Source organism: Microcaecilia unicolor, chromosome 6 (genome assembly GCF_901765095.1).
Source record: "Microcaecilia unicolor chromosome 6, aMicUni1.1, whole genome shotgun sequence".
Lineage (NCBI taxonomy): Eukaryota > Metazoa > Chordata > Amphibia > Gymnophiona > Siphonopidae > Microcaecilia > Microcaecilia unicolor.
The window spans coordinates 346140305-346156640 of record NC_044036.1 but is presented as its reverse complement, the minus strand read 5'-3'; the positions used below and the strand labels follow the sequence as shown (position 1 = coordinate 346156640).

The 16336-nt window shown below is 41.5% G+C and overlaps 1 protein-coding gene across 1 annotated transcript in view; it reads left to right on the top strand.

Moving 5' to 3' along the window:
* The window catches only part of LOC115472589 (coiled-coil domain-containing protein 57-like), a 119782-nt gene that overhangs the window by 82910 nt on the left and 20536 nt on the right, over positions 1–16336 (top strand). Inside the window, exons 10-11 of the mRNA XM_030206883.1 lie at positions 7145–7331; positions 13054–13139. Coding sequence (XP_030062743.1) covers positions 7145–7331; positions 13054–13139 — 273 coding nt within the window. The remainder of the gene's footprint in view (positions 1–7144; positions 7332–13053; positions 13140–16336) is intronic.

Below are 16336 nucleotides of genomic sequence, written 5' to 3'. Positions count from 1 at the left end.
CAGTCACTGGCGCTGAATATTGAGGGTTAAATCTGATGGGGCTGACCGCTGGAGCTTATGTGGGTCCTGGCTGATATTCAGCTGAGACCCAAATAACGTTTTTGTTGTTGTTGTTGTTCTCTGATAGTACAGTGAGGCATTGGGGACAGGAGCCAAGCCCCCTCACTCATGCCCTTTGTGGCTGGTTCTCAAAAGTGGCTGCCATGACCTCTCAGGGCATCTTGTGGTACTTGTGCAGTATCGTGATTTTGGAGAGCCAGCCATAAGGGGCAGGAGAGAAGAGACTTCAGTCCCCTAGTGGACTACCAGGGAGCAGAAGTAGGCTCAGGGGGGGACCTAACTCGACTGCCTTGGGGTTGGGGGATGAGAATCAGGGTCATCTTCATGACAAGGGCTAGGGGGAGGGAAGAAGGAGGACCTTTGGGGAGGCCAGGAGGGGAATTGCAGGCTCTAAAAAAAAAAAAAAAAATTCAGGTTCCAGTAGTATTCATTGCCAGCACCCGCATAACTGCTTCCTCCTCCCCAGCCACCACCCCCTGTACTACCCCTGACTTGACCATTTTTTTTAATGGGTGGTCAGAGCTAGTATTCAGTGGCACTGCCTGGTTAAGTGCTGCCGAATATCAGGGGTTAAGTCTCCCAGGTGATTTAAGCCGGCAGGAGCATCTCCTGCCCTGCGCTTAAATCACTTTCAATATCAGACCTTTTTTCTTAGGTACTCCTGTAAGTGTATAGTTTCGTTTGCGGGTTCTAGAGGTCAGGGTTTTTTTCCCTAATCAGTTACGTGGATTTTTGGATTTAAAGAAGGTGTGGTTTTCTCAGCAATCCCAGGGCTTGGATAGGGTGGCTGATGGTTAAATAACTCAGGGGTCTGATAAACCTCTGTTACTTTTTATATGATCCGTTATTTCTTTTCCTCCCCTCCTTTTCTATGATAGCAGATTAATGTAAGAGGTAGTTATTACTATTATTATTATTTTATTGTTCTTCATTTTTATTTTTCCTTAGTGATGTGTTACTTTTATATCACCTTCTTTTTGTTTCTGTCACAGATGGATATTGTATAATTTGTTTGAATCTCGAAAATACAAAATAAGAAAAACATGCACCATATTGGGTCAGATGAAAGGTCCGTGAATCCTAGCATTCTGTCTTCAGTAGTGACCAATCTAGGTCACAAGTACTCGGCAGAATTGTGGAGCAGAACCATTCCTTATGTCTAAAGATGAGTGGTGTTATTTCCTTCAGAAACTTGCTAAATCCTTTTTTAAACCCAGTTATTTATTTAGATTTTGCTCACACCTTTTTCAGTAGTAGCTCAAGGTGAGTTACATTCAGGTACTCTGGATATTTCTCTGTCCCAGGAGGGCTCACAATCTAAGTTTGTACCTGAGGCAATGGAGGGTTAAGTGACTTGCCCAAGATCACAAGGAGCAACAGTGGGATTTGAGCCAGCCACCTGTGGATTGCAAGACCGGTGCTCTAACCACTAGGCCACTCCTCCACTGTCTTGATCATATCTTCTGAAAACAGATTCTACAACTTAATTGTACACTGAGATAAAAAAAAATACATTCTTTCATTTGTTTAAAATATGATATTCATTTCCTGGAATTGGAGGCACCAGAAATTGACATGCCAAGGCGGAAGTGATATCATTTACCATGGTGGCTGCACTCTGTTGGAGCTTTGGGACAGCTATTTGTAAAAGTCAGGCTTAACACAGAAACCAGCAGAGAACTGAACTGAGAGGCATGGGGAAAAGGTGGCAATCGTGCTTGGAGGTGAGCAGTTTCTCTTGCAAGTGACTGCCCAGCACAGAACTTTGCATCTCAAAGAATTTTCATATGTGGGCCAGGCCACGACACAGCAGAGTATGCATTGGATGATGACTCCCAGGCAGAGGCAGGGATGTCTAGAAATGAGCTGCAGTGTTGGCTGGGCGAGCTTTGGAGCAATATTGCTTCATTTAAAGGAGATTTTTATCAGATCTTGATAATTTTACCATCACTCTTAGTAGTGTTCCTTTAATATTCCACCTTTACAAGATGTTCTCCACTCCACATCTTTCTGCTTCTCCTATAGATCCTTGGCCAGCCTGATTTATTAATCGTTTTCATCTCACGCTACTTCCTTTTCTCATGACCTTTGTTTCTCAAAGTCTTGAATCTGGCATTTTTCCAGAAGTATGGAAATCTGCAATTGTTTTAATTAAAACTTTTTATACTGCCTAATCTAATAAAATATAAGTCTGGGAGGTTCATACTTCGAAAAAACAATATTCCTTCTAAACCAATAACAATCGTAAGATGAAAAGGACGCCAGTTTCAGATAGGAAAAAATCAGCCAACCAGAGATCCATGCATTGTATAAAAACAACATATACTACTAAAAAAAAAAAAAAAAAATTAAAATTAGGCCAGTGAAGCATCACAGCCCAAACGCCTGAGTAAAAAAAAATGTGTTGTCGTTCCTATACTGAAGAAGTCTAATTTTGACCTCTCTGTTTGATTAAGCTACTACTGTACCACATTTATCCCTTATGTATAATGCTACTTAGACCCCCAACCCACATTCTACTTTGCTGGACCATGTGCAGGTGATCAAGGAGGGCACCCAGATATCTGGTCTCTTTCTGTGCAGGGCATGTTGTATTGCCAAGCGTTGTTTGCTTCTGCAATGGATTTTCCATCAGCCGCCAACCACCAACTTTGGCTCAGTGGCGAGGTCACTTGCTAAGTGTCGTCTTTTGAAGATATAGACACCCTTTTTGGACACTCTTACTATATGACTTTGCTCTGTGCTTTTGAATGATCTAGATGTCTAAAATCCTTGCATTCTGTTTTTAGAACCTATCATTAATTGTTTTTGCTGCATCGGGTGGGGGGTATTCCAAACATAAGTACATATAAGTACATAAGTAATGCCACACTGGGAAAAGACCAAGGGTCCATCGAGCCCAGCATCTTGTCCACGACAGCGGCCAATCCAGGCCAAGGGCACCTGGCAAGCTTCCCAAACATACAAACATTCTATACATGTTATTCCTGGAATTGTTGATTTTCCCAAGTCCATTTAGTAGTGGTTTATGGACTTGTCCTTTAGGAAACCGTCTAACCCCTTTTTAACATCCACCACCTTTTCCATAAAACATATTTACTGATGTTGCTTTCACATTTTCCTTCATTCAGCTTTATTTCATGTTCTCTGATTCTTCAGTTTTCCTATATTTAGAAAAGATTCATTTGTTTATTAAAATCTCCCAAATATCTAAATGGATGTATCATATCTCCTATGTCCCTCTTCTGCTCTAGGATATTCTCAAACCTTAATAATTATAGACATTGCATCATTTTTCTACTCTTGGCTCATTTTACAAAATGCTGCTCTCATAGTTCTGGATATATTTAGTTGTTTTGCTGACTAGGGGAACCTTTTACTTAAAATTGGTCTTAGTGTGTCCTTATGCAGGTCTTTCCCATGCGCTAAGGCCATTTTTACTGCAGCCATAAAAATGCCTTTGTTTTCTGTTTTCATTTCTGGCTGTGTGCTAATGTTGCCATTTAAAAAATTACACAGCCACCTGTTTTGAAAGTGTTATCCATGGGTTAACCAGTTAGCACTTGGTAGTATATATGTAGTAACTGGTTAGCACAGGAATGTCTACTCTCCACCCTGGACAAGCCCCCTCAAAATACATACAAAAATATTTAGCACATGGTTAGCATGTACACATGGCAAAAACCTTGTGATGTGGAATGTTTTAGGAAAACACAGCTTAGTAAAAGGGCCCCTTTAAATTGTATGACCTGAGCCCCATGAATAGTTATGCTGTGGAATTGTGTCCCTGATCTGTTTGCATTAAAGAATGTGATGTGTTTTTCGTAGGCTTTAGCTGTATTGGAAGAGAAAGAGCGAAAGCTACAAGAAATGGAAACTATGGTGTCAGCTTTAACCTTTGAAAGAGATCAGAGAATGCAGATGCCTCAAAGCACGAAGTATTGCCACGAAGAGGCAAACAGGTTGGGCAAGTCTTCATTCCCAAGAGAGAGATCATCTATCTGCAGGGACAGGGGATGTATTAAAGTCCAGTAATCTCTGTTGTGCAAACTTATGAAAGAACTAGACAGTAGCACTGAACCATAATGTTCTGCCAAGTGCTGTTTTCTTGAATTTTAGTTTGTACATTTCTGTTCTTAAAGTGATTAGAGGCCAGTATTCATAGAGGGTTGCAAGCCTTACTAGAGGCTCCTCTATTAGGGGCTAAAGTTTGGAGTCTTTTATTTAGTTTGTATGTATGCCTAACCTTAACTTTAGGTGTCTTAAACTGAGGCTTCTAAAGTTAGGCCTCCTGTGAACTCACATAAGTTAGATACCCCATGATGGAGGTTAGGGCTGAATTCCTAATAGATGCAATCTGTTGTCCTATTCATTTTAAGTTTCCTAATTTTAGGCACTTGAAGCCAGCAAATGTTCAGTTCAAAGTCTTTTGAAAATTGTCCCTTAGTTACCCTTAGCAGTCTAAGAACTATGGCCATATTCATTATGAGCTGTTTCTTGATATTGTACACGGGAGAGATACTCGAGTAATTTAAAAAAAAACAAAAAAAAAAAACAGTATTAGCACGTTCATGCTTTGGTCCAGGTGGATTATTCACCAAAGAATGCTTCAGTTTTTACTAGGAATTTTTAGCATGTTTAATTTCATTTTGGGGCCTATTTACTAAAGGGCATTGATGCATGTTGTTTGGTAATTAACACTTATAAATTGTTGTTTTCATTCATTATTCTCCATTAAAGTGGCTTTAAAGCCTAAACGATCATGCACAATGGGGTTCATGTAGAAAGCTACCGCAGGTGACAGTGCACAGTTGATGAAAGGTTAACGAGCAATTTAATAGCCACCCTATGCATAAAAAGGTTTTGTTCTGAAGCAAGAGCTTGCATTAGGCACCTGTGCACAGCACATTTAAATGAATAGTAAAGATGAGCTATTCCACCCTTATGCTGAGAAGTTTTAAAGGGAGCATAATGCAAGAAATTTACTGCAAGTTCTCAGGCGATGTGAAGGATTAGCTTACCTTCCTCATCAGGGCAGAACAGCTAATAAGCACTCCCATCCCTGAGCCTCCTAGACTCCTGATCTGCTGATCACTCACCCCAACCCCTTCCCAAACAAATCCCTCTGGGTCAATATTCAAAGCAATTTATCCAGCCAAAAAATGGCTCCTGGCAAGTTAAATCGTCTTTTTGGGGCTAATTACTAATTTTCAGCTGCACTTAACTGGTTAATACTGCCAAAAATAATTGGTTAATTCTGAACTGGAAACCGCCTGCTGTGGGGGCAGTCCTTGGGGCGTAGTTGGCACTTGACATTCAGATATTCAGAACTTAACTGGCCAGGAGAATCACAAAAACAGGATTGCATAAAAGTCAGTCCTATTTTTGTGGTGCCCCGAAGCCAATTAAATGCTGAATATCGCACTTAACCAGCTTTGCTACAGCATTGAACATAGTAATATAGTAACATAGTAGATGACGGCAGAAAAAGACCTGCATGGTCCATCCAGTCTGCCCAACAAGATAAACTCATATGTGTATACCTTACCTTGATTTGTACTATATCTTTCTTGAGATGCAGCGACCAGAATTGAACACAATACTCAAGGTGCACCAAACCTACCCCAAATTCCTCTGTAAAGTGGTATCAGCGTTTCACCTCAATCAGTTCATTGTACTTCCTGTCTTCTTCCCTAACCCACAGTCTCATCCTGGAGAAGCAGTACTGCATACCTTCGATTTCAAGCATTCTCTAGCTTGTTATCTGGGGTGTACAAAACCTCATAGGAAGTCCTCCCAGCTTTTTGTATCCTTTGACCCTAACAGATTAGGGGTTCCCATCACCAAGCTTACAAATATCTACTTGGTTGGTTGACTTTCAGGCTCATTTTCGACACAGAAGGACGTCCATCTTTCGACATCTCCCAGAGACGTCCAAATTGGTATAATCAAAACCCAATTTAGGACGTCTACAACTGCAGTCCGCTGCAAGGATGTCCAAACCTTGCATGACGTAGCTATAATTCGGGTTCTTTTTTCCCAAGTGCAAGGTGATGCATGTGGGAAAATAGAACCCGAATTATAGCTACGTCATGCAAGGTTCCACGTTAGGAGTTACGGACCAAGAAAGGGATCTGGGTGTCGTCGTCGATAACACACTGAAACCTTCTGCTCAGTGTGCTGCTGCGGCTAGGAAAGCGAATAGAATGTTGGGTATTATTAGGAAAGGTATGGAAAACAGGTGTGAGGATGTTATAATGCCGTTGTATCGCTCCATGGTGCAACCGCACCTTGAGTATTGTGTTCAATTCTGGTCGCTGCATCTCAAGAAAGATATAGTAGAATTGGAAAAGGTGCAGCGAAGGGCGACTAAAATGATAGCGGGGATGGGACGACTTCCCTATGAAAGACTAAGGAGGCTAGGGCTATACAGCTTGGAGAAGAGACGGCTGAGGGGAGACACAATAGAGGTATATAAAATAATGAGTGGAGTGGAACAGGTGGATGTGAAGCGTCTGTTCACGCTTTCCAAAAATACTAGGACTAGGGGGCGTGCGATTAAACTACAGTGTAGTAAATTTAAAACAAATCGGAGAAAAGTTTTCTTCACCCAACGTGTAATTAAACTCTGGAATTCGTTGCCGGAGAAAGTGGTGAAGGCGGTTAGCTTAGCAGAGTTTAAAAAGGGGTTGGACGGTTTCCTAAAGAACAAGTCCATAAACCGCTATTAAACGGACTTGGAAAAATCCAAAATTCCAAGAATAACATGTATAGAATGTTTGTACGTTTGGGAAGCTTGCCAGGTGCCCTTGGCCTGGATTGGCCGCTGTCGTGGACAGGATGCTGGGCTCGATGGACCCTTGGTCTTTTCCCAGTATGGCATTACTTATGTACTTATGTACTTTTCTATTTGTCAGCCACTGGTTGGTACTTTTGGCTGCTTCCTCTTTGTCATTAGGGGTATGAAAAGACCAGCTGCTGACCTCTGAGGTTCCGCTGCCACCATTTTTTTATTGCAGTAAGAGAAATTGAATCTGTAGCTGATAGTTAAACTATTTCTTTGTATCTTTCTTGCACATTTTAGGCAATATCTTATGATTCACAAACCATGATAGAAAGTGAGTTTCAATCAAGTGAGATTCACAAGCTACAGGAAGAAAATACAGGACTCAAAGCAGTGATTGCAGAAATGAGGAAAGAGATGGAAGCTCTCTGCAATGACTCAACATCTACTCAGCAACAGATTCCAGCCCCTGGCACTTTTACTTCTGGTAAGTTTAATAACGCAAGAGGATACTGGTAGTAGGAACCGTTTGAATTTTATTTTATGTTCGTTTTCACTTTTAATATACTTTTATTCATAAATAACAAGTATACATATATCACAAACTTGAACATCAGAAAAATATTCAAGTATCCAATTAGTCATAAGGAAAAAAATTACATCCGTATTTAGCACACAATATTTGAAGGGATCAAACGGAAATCTAATAGAGAGCAGAATAAGCTAAGCAGAGGTCTGACGCTCGTTCGCACTACTCTAATGGCTGAATGTTAGGATTCACTAGTTCACCAATACCTTACCTGGCTTTAATAAAATCAATTAATTGTTCAGGTTGAAAGAAAAGAAAAAGTTTACATTGATATATAACATTTAATAGGAAATTTCAATATAAAAGTGGCACCTAAATCCAGAACTCTAGGCCTAAGAGCCAAGATTTCTTTCCTACGCTTCTGTGTCACCTGCAACAAATCAGGAAATATATGTATATTAGAACCTAAAAATTGATCATTAAGATGACGGAAATACAGTTTCAAAACAAAATCCCCATCATGTTCCAAAGCGGAAGTCACTAAGAGAGTTGTCCTAGCTATTATAATCGCCAAGGAACTTTCCAAAAAAGCTGTTAAATCCAAGTCGCTTGGCTCATTTCTTCCCTCAAACTGGAGTAGAACTTCCAGGCTTCACCCCTAGTATCAAATATACAGTTCTTACAAGAGGTGGCAAACTCTCAGCAGATATCTGCAAAGCCTCATGAAAGTATTTGCACACCATCTCCATAGCGGAAAGTTCAAAAATCTAAAATTATTCTTCCTTAATTGGTTTTCCATATATTCCAGCTTCTGATCAACCAAAGATCTCTCCTTCAATAAAGACATTTCCAAACTTCTCATTTCAACCACTTGCTCAGCCTGTTTCTCCAGTTTCTCTCCCTGTAGTTTTAACAACTGTCCATGGCTTTCCACTTTGGATGAAATCACAACAGGGTCATTTTTAAACTCAGTCAGTGCCAGTTTAAGATTAGTGGCCATGTCCTTAGTAGCCTGCCATAAAGTGTCCAATGTGACCACAGCCGGTTTTTCAATCTCACCCAGCAATTTACCTCCAGAAGCTTTCTTCTCTCCTCCTTCAGCCAGCAGCACAGATCTTTTCATGGTCAACCCAGGCTCTAAAGGCTCCTGTCCAACTTCCCCTCCTTGGAGACAGCTTCCACCAGCCACTTCAGGACGGGAAACTGCTTCGGGCACCTTTCAAGTATGCTTCTGGATTGCAGGGGGGAGGGGGCGGTCGGCCTCTGTTCTGGGCTAAGAGACGCCCAGTCAATTCTAAGGTCTGCCAAATATCTTGATGGACCTCCTGAAGCAAGCTCTGTAGTTACAGCGAGCTTCGATACTGCTCCCTCCAATGTGGTCTGCACCAAACACCTCAGCGCTGCCTGAGCTGGAGGGCAGCTCCTCAAAGCGCCTTTCCGTTTCCTCATTCCGTATAGCCAAAGGCAGAACAGTAGCGTCTGGAGCACACAGAGGTAGGGAGGAGCAGTGCGATCACTTGTTTGCTCCCAACGCCATCGTGACCCCTCCCTAGTTTTCACTTTAAATAAATAAAACAAAACGCACCCAATACAAAAATGAAGTGTAAAGCTTTGTGACTCCAGGATCAAATTCTTGGGAATAAAAGGGAATGGGTGCCACACTTTGCAGTGCACTGAACTTCTCTTATTTCTTTGTTAATACCACCGTTGGCCCGAGCTTTACAATTTCTTTTCTATCTCCCTGACTTCATTCCATTTAGAATTTTTTTAATGGACTGATTCATTATTAGAGAATCGGAGGGGGGGGGGGGGGGGGAATGCAAAAGGGCCAAACATTCTGAGGATAAAAGAATTCTTCAATGAAATTTCTAAGACAGCACTTTTAGAAGTGGCTTGAGCATGTAGAACCTAAATGTAGGTGCTAATACATTTAGGCAATATGAGGCAAATTCTAGAACATGTTTGCTAGGTTGAGACGGCAACAAAGCACCTATTTGTAAACTATTTTATAAAGACACATAGATGCTTGTTAAGATACATGGATTACTGAGACCGAGTCAACACGGCTTTTGCGTGGGGAAATCTTGCCTGACCAATTTACTTCAATTCTTTGAAGGAGTAAACAAACATGTGGACAAAGGGGAGCCGGTTGATATTGTGTATCTGGATTTTCAAAAGGCATTTGACAAGGTACCTCATGAAAGGCTACAGAGGAAATTGGAGGGTCATGGGATAGGAGGAAAAGTCCTATTGTGGATTAAAAACTGGTTGAAGGATACGAAACAGAGAGTGGGGTTAAATGGGCAGTATTCACAATGGAGAAGGGTAGTTAGTGGGGTTCCTCAGGGGTCTGTGCTAGGACCGCTGCTTTTTAATATATTTATAAATGATTTAGAGATGGGAGTAACTAGCGAGGTAATTAAATTTGCTGATGACACAAAGTTATTCAAAGTCGTTAACTCGCGATAGGATTGTGAAAAATTACAGAAGGACCTTACGAGACTGGGAGACTGGGTGGCCAAATGGCAGATGACGTTTAATGTGAGCAAGTGCAAGGTGATGCATGTGGGGAAAAAAGAGCCCAAATTATAGCTACATCATGCAAGGTTCCACGTTAGGTGTTACGGACCAAGAAAGGGATCTGGGTGTCGTCGTCGATAATACACTGAAACCTTCTGCTCAGTGTGCCGCTGTGGCTCAGAAAGCGAATAGAATGTTGGGTATTATTAGGAAAGGTATGGAAAACAGGTGTGAGGATGTTATAATGCTGTTATATCGCTCCATGGTGCGACTGCACCTTGAGTATTATGTTCAATTCTGGTCGCCGCATCTCAAGAAAGATATAGCGAAATTGGAAAAGGTGCAGCGAAGGGCGACGAAAATGATAGCGGGGATGGGACGACTTCCCTATGAAGAAAGAATAAGAAGGCTAGGGCTTTTCAGCTTGGAGAAGAGATGGCTGAGGGGAGACATGATAGAGGTATATAAAATAATGAGTGGAGTGGAACAGGTGGATGTGAAGCGTCTGTTCATGCTTTCCAAAAATACTAGGACTAGGGGGCATGCGATGAAACTACAGTGTAGTAAATTTAAAACAAATCGGAGAAAAGTTTTCTTCACCCAACGCGTAATTAAACTCTGGAATTCGTTGCCGGAGAATGTGGTGAAGGCGGTTAGCTTGGCAGAGTTTAAAAGGGGGTTAGACGGTTTCCTAAAGGACGTCCATAAACCGCTACTAAATGGACTTGGGAAAAATCCACAATTCCGGGAATAACATGTATAGAATGTTTGTACGTTTGGGTGGACAGGATGCTGGGCTAGATGGATCCTTGGTCTTTTCCCAGTGTGGCATTACTTATGTACTAATATAAAAAGCCTTAATACAGAATATTGTGTGATTTATTTAGTGTTTCCTTCTCAGCAAGTATAAATTGTTAAAGCCAATTACTTGTGGATAAAAATACTCTGTAATGACAAACTCCCTTTTTGTTATCCTAATTAGAATAATTGATTATAAATTATAAATGATGAGATGTGCTAAGGGTAGGAGGGAGTTAGGGAGGGTGGATGGGAAAGAAGACTGAACTAGGCCCTACTGTGCCTAGAGGCTATCTGTTAATGCTGTAGACTGTAACAGTTAAGTTTCAACCTCGTACAGAAAGTTCAAGTTTAAATCTATAGGGAAAAGGGTTCTATACTATTTAAACTAGCTAATAAATAAAGTTGTTTTTTTTTTTTTTAAATCAAACTGATTTTATCAATAAGCCTACAGTTTTTCTTTTATCCCAGTCTTTAAATCACCAAAGCCTAGAGCAAAATAATGTTCACTTACCCAGAGAAATGTCCTCTTCTCTGAGAACTCCTCAGAAAAGAAGGTTACCTGGGACTTTCCCTCTGTATATAGTGTTGATTCTAAGAGGACTGTTTCAAACAGCTCCTTTGATAGTTGACACATTTAACAGATTGCACTAGGGCCCTTTATTTTATTTATTTATTTAAAATATTTCTAGCTCGCCTATTAACTAGGCGGGTTACAAGAAAAACTAACACACTAATATGACATAATCACATACAAAAGGCATAATCACCCCTGTTTCTCCTTTCCTCCAGAGTATACATGTTTAGGTCAGCAAGTCTCTCCTCATACGTCTTGTAACGCAAATCCCATACCATTCTCGTAGCTTTTCTTTGCACCGCTTCAATTCTTTTTACATCTTGTTAAGGATGTAAAAAGAATTGAAGCGGTGCAAAGAAAAGCTACGAGAATGGTATGGGATTTGCGTTACAAGACGTATGAGGAGAGACTTGCTGAGCTAAACATGTATACTCTGGAGGAAAGGAGAAGCAGGGGTGATATGATACAGACGTTCAAATATTTGAAAGGTATTAATCCGCAAACGAACCTTTTCCGGAGATGGGAAGGTGGTAGAACGAGAGGACATGAAATGAGATTGAAGGGGGGCAGACTCAAGAAAAATGTCAGGAAGTATTTTTTCACAGAGAGAGTAGTGGATGCTTGGAATGCCCTCCCGCGGGAGGTGGTGGAAATGAAAACGGTAACGGAATTCAAACATGCGTGGGATAAGCATAAAGGAATCCTGTGCCGAAGGAATGGATCCTCAGGAGCTTAGTCAAGATCGGGAGGTGGGGCTGGTGGTTGGGAGGCGGGGATAGGGCTGGGCAGACTTATACGGTCTGTGCCAGAGCCGGTGGTGGGAAGCGGGACTGGTGGTTGGGAGGCGGGGATAGTGCTGGACAGACTTGTACGGTCTGTGCCAGAGCCGGTGATTGGGAGGCAGGGCTGTTGGTGGGGAGGTGAGGATAGTGCTGGGCAGACTTATACGGTCTGTGCCTGTGCCAGAGCCGGTGGTTGGGAGGTGGGGCTGGTGGTTGGGAGGCGGGGGTAGTACGGGGCAGACTTATACGGTCTGTGCCCTGAAGAGCACAGGTACAAATCAAAGTAGGGTATACACAAAAAGCAGCAAATATGAGTTATCTTGTTGGGCAGACTGGATGGACCGTGCAGGTCTTTTTCTGCCGTCATCTACTATGTTACTATGTAATCAGCATAGAAGGGTAATTATAATTAAGATAATGAAGAAAGGAAGAAAAAAAAGTATTTAAGAGGAAACAGAACTGATGTTTGTCCACTAGCAGGTGGACATATTGACAGCTCCCAGGGAAAACTCTGTTTTTATTTGCTACATATTTTACTCTTTTGGGATTTTATTTGTTGATATTTCAATAATTACTGATTGGCTTTTTTGACTATTTGAATAAACATTTATTATGTTTAATACTTATTTAGTAGCCAGAGTTTTTCTTGCCTGGGGTCCTGCCTGGGGGGAAGATTTCTCGAGGGTCCACCCCCCCCCCCTCCCCCCAGGAGACCTCCAGAATGTTACTCCTGTCTCAGAGGCAAAGATAGTAGTACAAGCTTCAGGATGAAAAAGAGGTAGAGAAGAGGGGGTGGAAAAGAAGTTTCTGTTGGATTGTTTAAAGGTTTACTAAGTGGATAACCTTTGAAGCAGTGAAGAGTCGCAGTGCACATTGGGATATGTGTTCCTTGTATTGTTTCACATTTGAAAAGAAAAAAAAAGTACTTTGTGGATAGTTTGAAAATTGCCCCATGAAGGAGCAATTTTCAGTTCAGTTATTTCTTTTCTTCTTTGCATTGTAGGTGCTTTACACACGGATAAAGTTTGTCCTGCGTATGATTCAAAGAAACTAGAATCCAGACCTATAGTTACACAGCTCATATGCAAGGTACCAAAGGGATTGGGCAATGGAGCTGAGAAATCCTCTCTGTCTAGAAACCAAGATGCAAAGCTAAGCCACAAAGAAAATATTCACATTTCCTTTAACTGTGGAGCCCTTTTCAGCTGCATTAAGGGGCTTTGAATGCGATATTCTCACAGTTAGCATGTGGTAAACCAGGCATCAAGTGCTTTTGGTGTCAAAGGGCAAGACGTGGGCAGAGAATGAGCATGGAAGGCATTTGGTAGTGAATGTGCCGCTTACTGCTTGCTAACTGCCTAATGCAGAGCTAATAAAGGCTCATTAAGCACTTTTGTGTTAATTGGGAGCAGGTACTGCATGTTAATCTGAATGTTAATGCAGATTTAATACACATCCAATAAGTGCTTCTGCTTTAATTGGGAGCAGGTACTGTATGTTAATTTGAATGTTAATGCAGAGTTAATACTTGTCCACTAAATGTTTCTGCTTTAATTGGGAGCGGGTACTGCTTGTTAATCGGAATATTAATGCAGAGTTAATTCTTGTCCACTAAGTGTTTCTGCTTTAATTGGGACCAGGTACTGCTTGTTAATCTGAATGTTAATCCAGTGTTAATACTTGTCCACTAAGTGCTTCTGCTTTAATTGGGAGCAGGTACTGTATGTTAATTTGAATGTTAATGCAGAGTTAATACTTGTCCACTAAATGTTTCTGCTTTAATTGGGAGCGGGTACTGCTTGTTAATCGGAATATTAATGCAGAGTTAATTCTTGTCCACTAAGTGATTCTGCTTTAATTGGGACCAGGTACTGCTTGTTAATCTGAATGTTAATCCAGTGTTAATACTTGTCCACTAAGTGCTTCTGTGTTAATTGGGAGCAGGTACTGCATGTTAATCTGAATATTAATGTAGAGTTAATACTTGTCCACAAAGTGCTTCTGTGTTAATTGGGAGCAGGTACTGCTTGTTAATCTGAATGTTAACATAGTAGATGACGGCATAAAAAGACCTGCACGGTCCATCCAGTCTGCCCAACAAGATAAACTCATATGTGCTACTTTTTGTGTATACCTTACCTTGATTTGTATCTGTCATTTTCAGGGCACAGACCGTAGAAGTCTGCCCAGCACTAGCCCCGCCTCCCAACCACCAGCCCCGCCTCCACCACCCAATCACGGCTAAGCTTCTGAGGATCCATTCCTTCTGAACAGGATTCCTTTATGTTTATCCCACGCATGTTTGAATTCAGTTACCGTTTTCATCTCCACCACCTCCCACGGGAAGGCATTCTAAGCATCCACCATTCTCTCTGTGAAAAAATACTTCCTGACATTTTTCTTGAGTCTGCCCCCCTTCAATCTCATTTTGGAAAAGGTTCGTTTGCGGATTTATATCTTTCAAATATTTGAACGTCTGTATCATATCACCCCTGTTTCTCCTTTTCTCCAGGGTATACATGTTCAGGTCAGCAAGTCTCTCCTCGTATGTCTTGTAACTCAAATCCCGTACCATTCTCGTAGCTTTTCTTTGCACCGCTTCGATTCTTTTACATCCTTAGCAAGATACGGCCTCCAAAACTGAACACAATACTCCAGGTGGGGCCTCACCAACGACTTGTACAGGGGCATCAACATCTCCTTTCTTCTGCTGGTCACACCTCTCTCTATACAGCCTAACAACCTTCTAGCTACGGCCACCGCCTTGTCACATTGTTTCATCGTCTTCAGATCCTCAGATACTATCACCCCAAGATCCCTCTCCCTTCCGTACATATCAGACTCTCACCGCCTAACACATACATCTCTCGTGGATTTCTACTCCCTAAGTGCATCACTTTGCATTTCTTCGCATTGAATTTTAATTGCCAAACGTTAGACCATTCTTCTAGCTTCTGCAGATCCTTTTTCATGTTTTCCACTCCCTCCCGGGTGTCCACTCTGCTACAAATCTTAGTATCGTCCGCAAAAAGGCAAACTTTACCTTCTAACCATTCAGCAATGTCACTCACAAATATATTGAACAGAATCGGTCCCAGCACCGATCCCTGAGGCACTCCACTACTCACCTTTCCCTCATCCGAGCGAATTTCATTAACCACCGTCCTCTGGCTTCTGTCCGTCAACCAGTTCCTAATCCAGTTAACCACTTCAGGTCCTATCTTCAGCCCATCCAGTTTATTCGAGAGCCTCCTGTGGGGGACCGTGTCAAAAGCTTTGCTGAAATCTAAGTAGATTACGTCTATAGCACGTCCTTGATTCAATTCTCCGGTCACCCAGTCAAAGAATTCAATGAGATTCGTTTGGCACGATTTACCTGTGGTAAAACCATGTTGTCTCGGATCTTGCAACTTATTGGCTTCCAGGAAATTCACTATCCTTTCCTTCAGCATCGCTTCTATTACTTTTCCAGTAACCGAAGTGAGGCTTACCAGCCTGTAGTTTCCAGCTTCTTCCCTATCACCACTTTTGTGAAGAGGGACCACCTCTGCCGTTCTCCAATCCCTCGAGTTAATACACATCCACTAAGTGCTTCTGCTTTAATTGGGAGCGGGTACTGCATGTTAATCTGAATGTTAATGCAGATTTAATAAATTTGCAGCTATCCTGCGCTCAAATCCTAACATTGTTTAGTAAATTTGACTTTGGAGATTTTTGATATAGTTGCCTTGTGGGTGGAAGATGTTTTTTAATGTTTTGTATTTTACTTTATTGTTTTTTAAATCTTACTCTTGATTGTGAATCCTCACCTCTTACAGATAATTCCACACCCACATATTTTACGCTATCATGCCAGGAAGGCTCTCTCAGTCATAAGCCATGTGCATGACCACCTGCCCTCTGTGACAAAAGATAGCAAATTCACATCAAGCATGACTTGGCCCATTTTCCCCTCACTCACTGTAGCCACAAATTATGAAGCCACACAATCCCTTAATCCAATGTCCTTCTCAAAGGAACCCCAGCCTTCACGTCTGGTCAAATGCTTTGCTGCTGAACTTGGGCCCATCTATTCCCTTTATTTTCACCTAGCTATAATTTAAGGCATATTTCTCCCTTGTTGGAAGCATGCACTCATTTTCATATTTTCAAGTTTTATTATGATTTATTACTATCCCACCCAACAGTATATGCCTTCTAGGCAGTTTACAATGTAAAAGTAAAAAAGGGAACACAATATTCAATACATAGCATTAGACAGTAGGGAAAGAAGGTGGAGCTACATT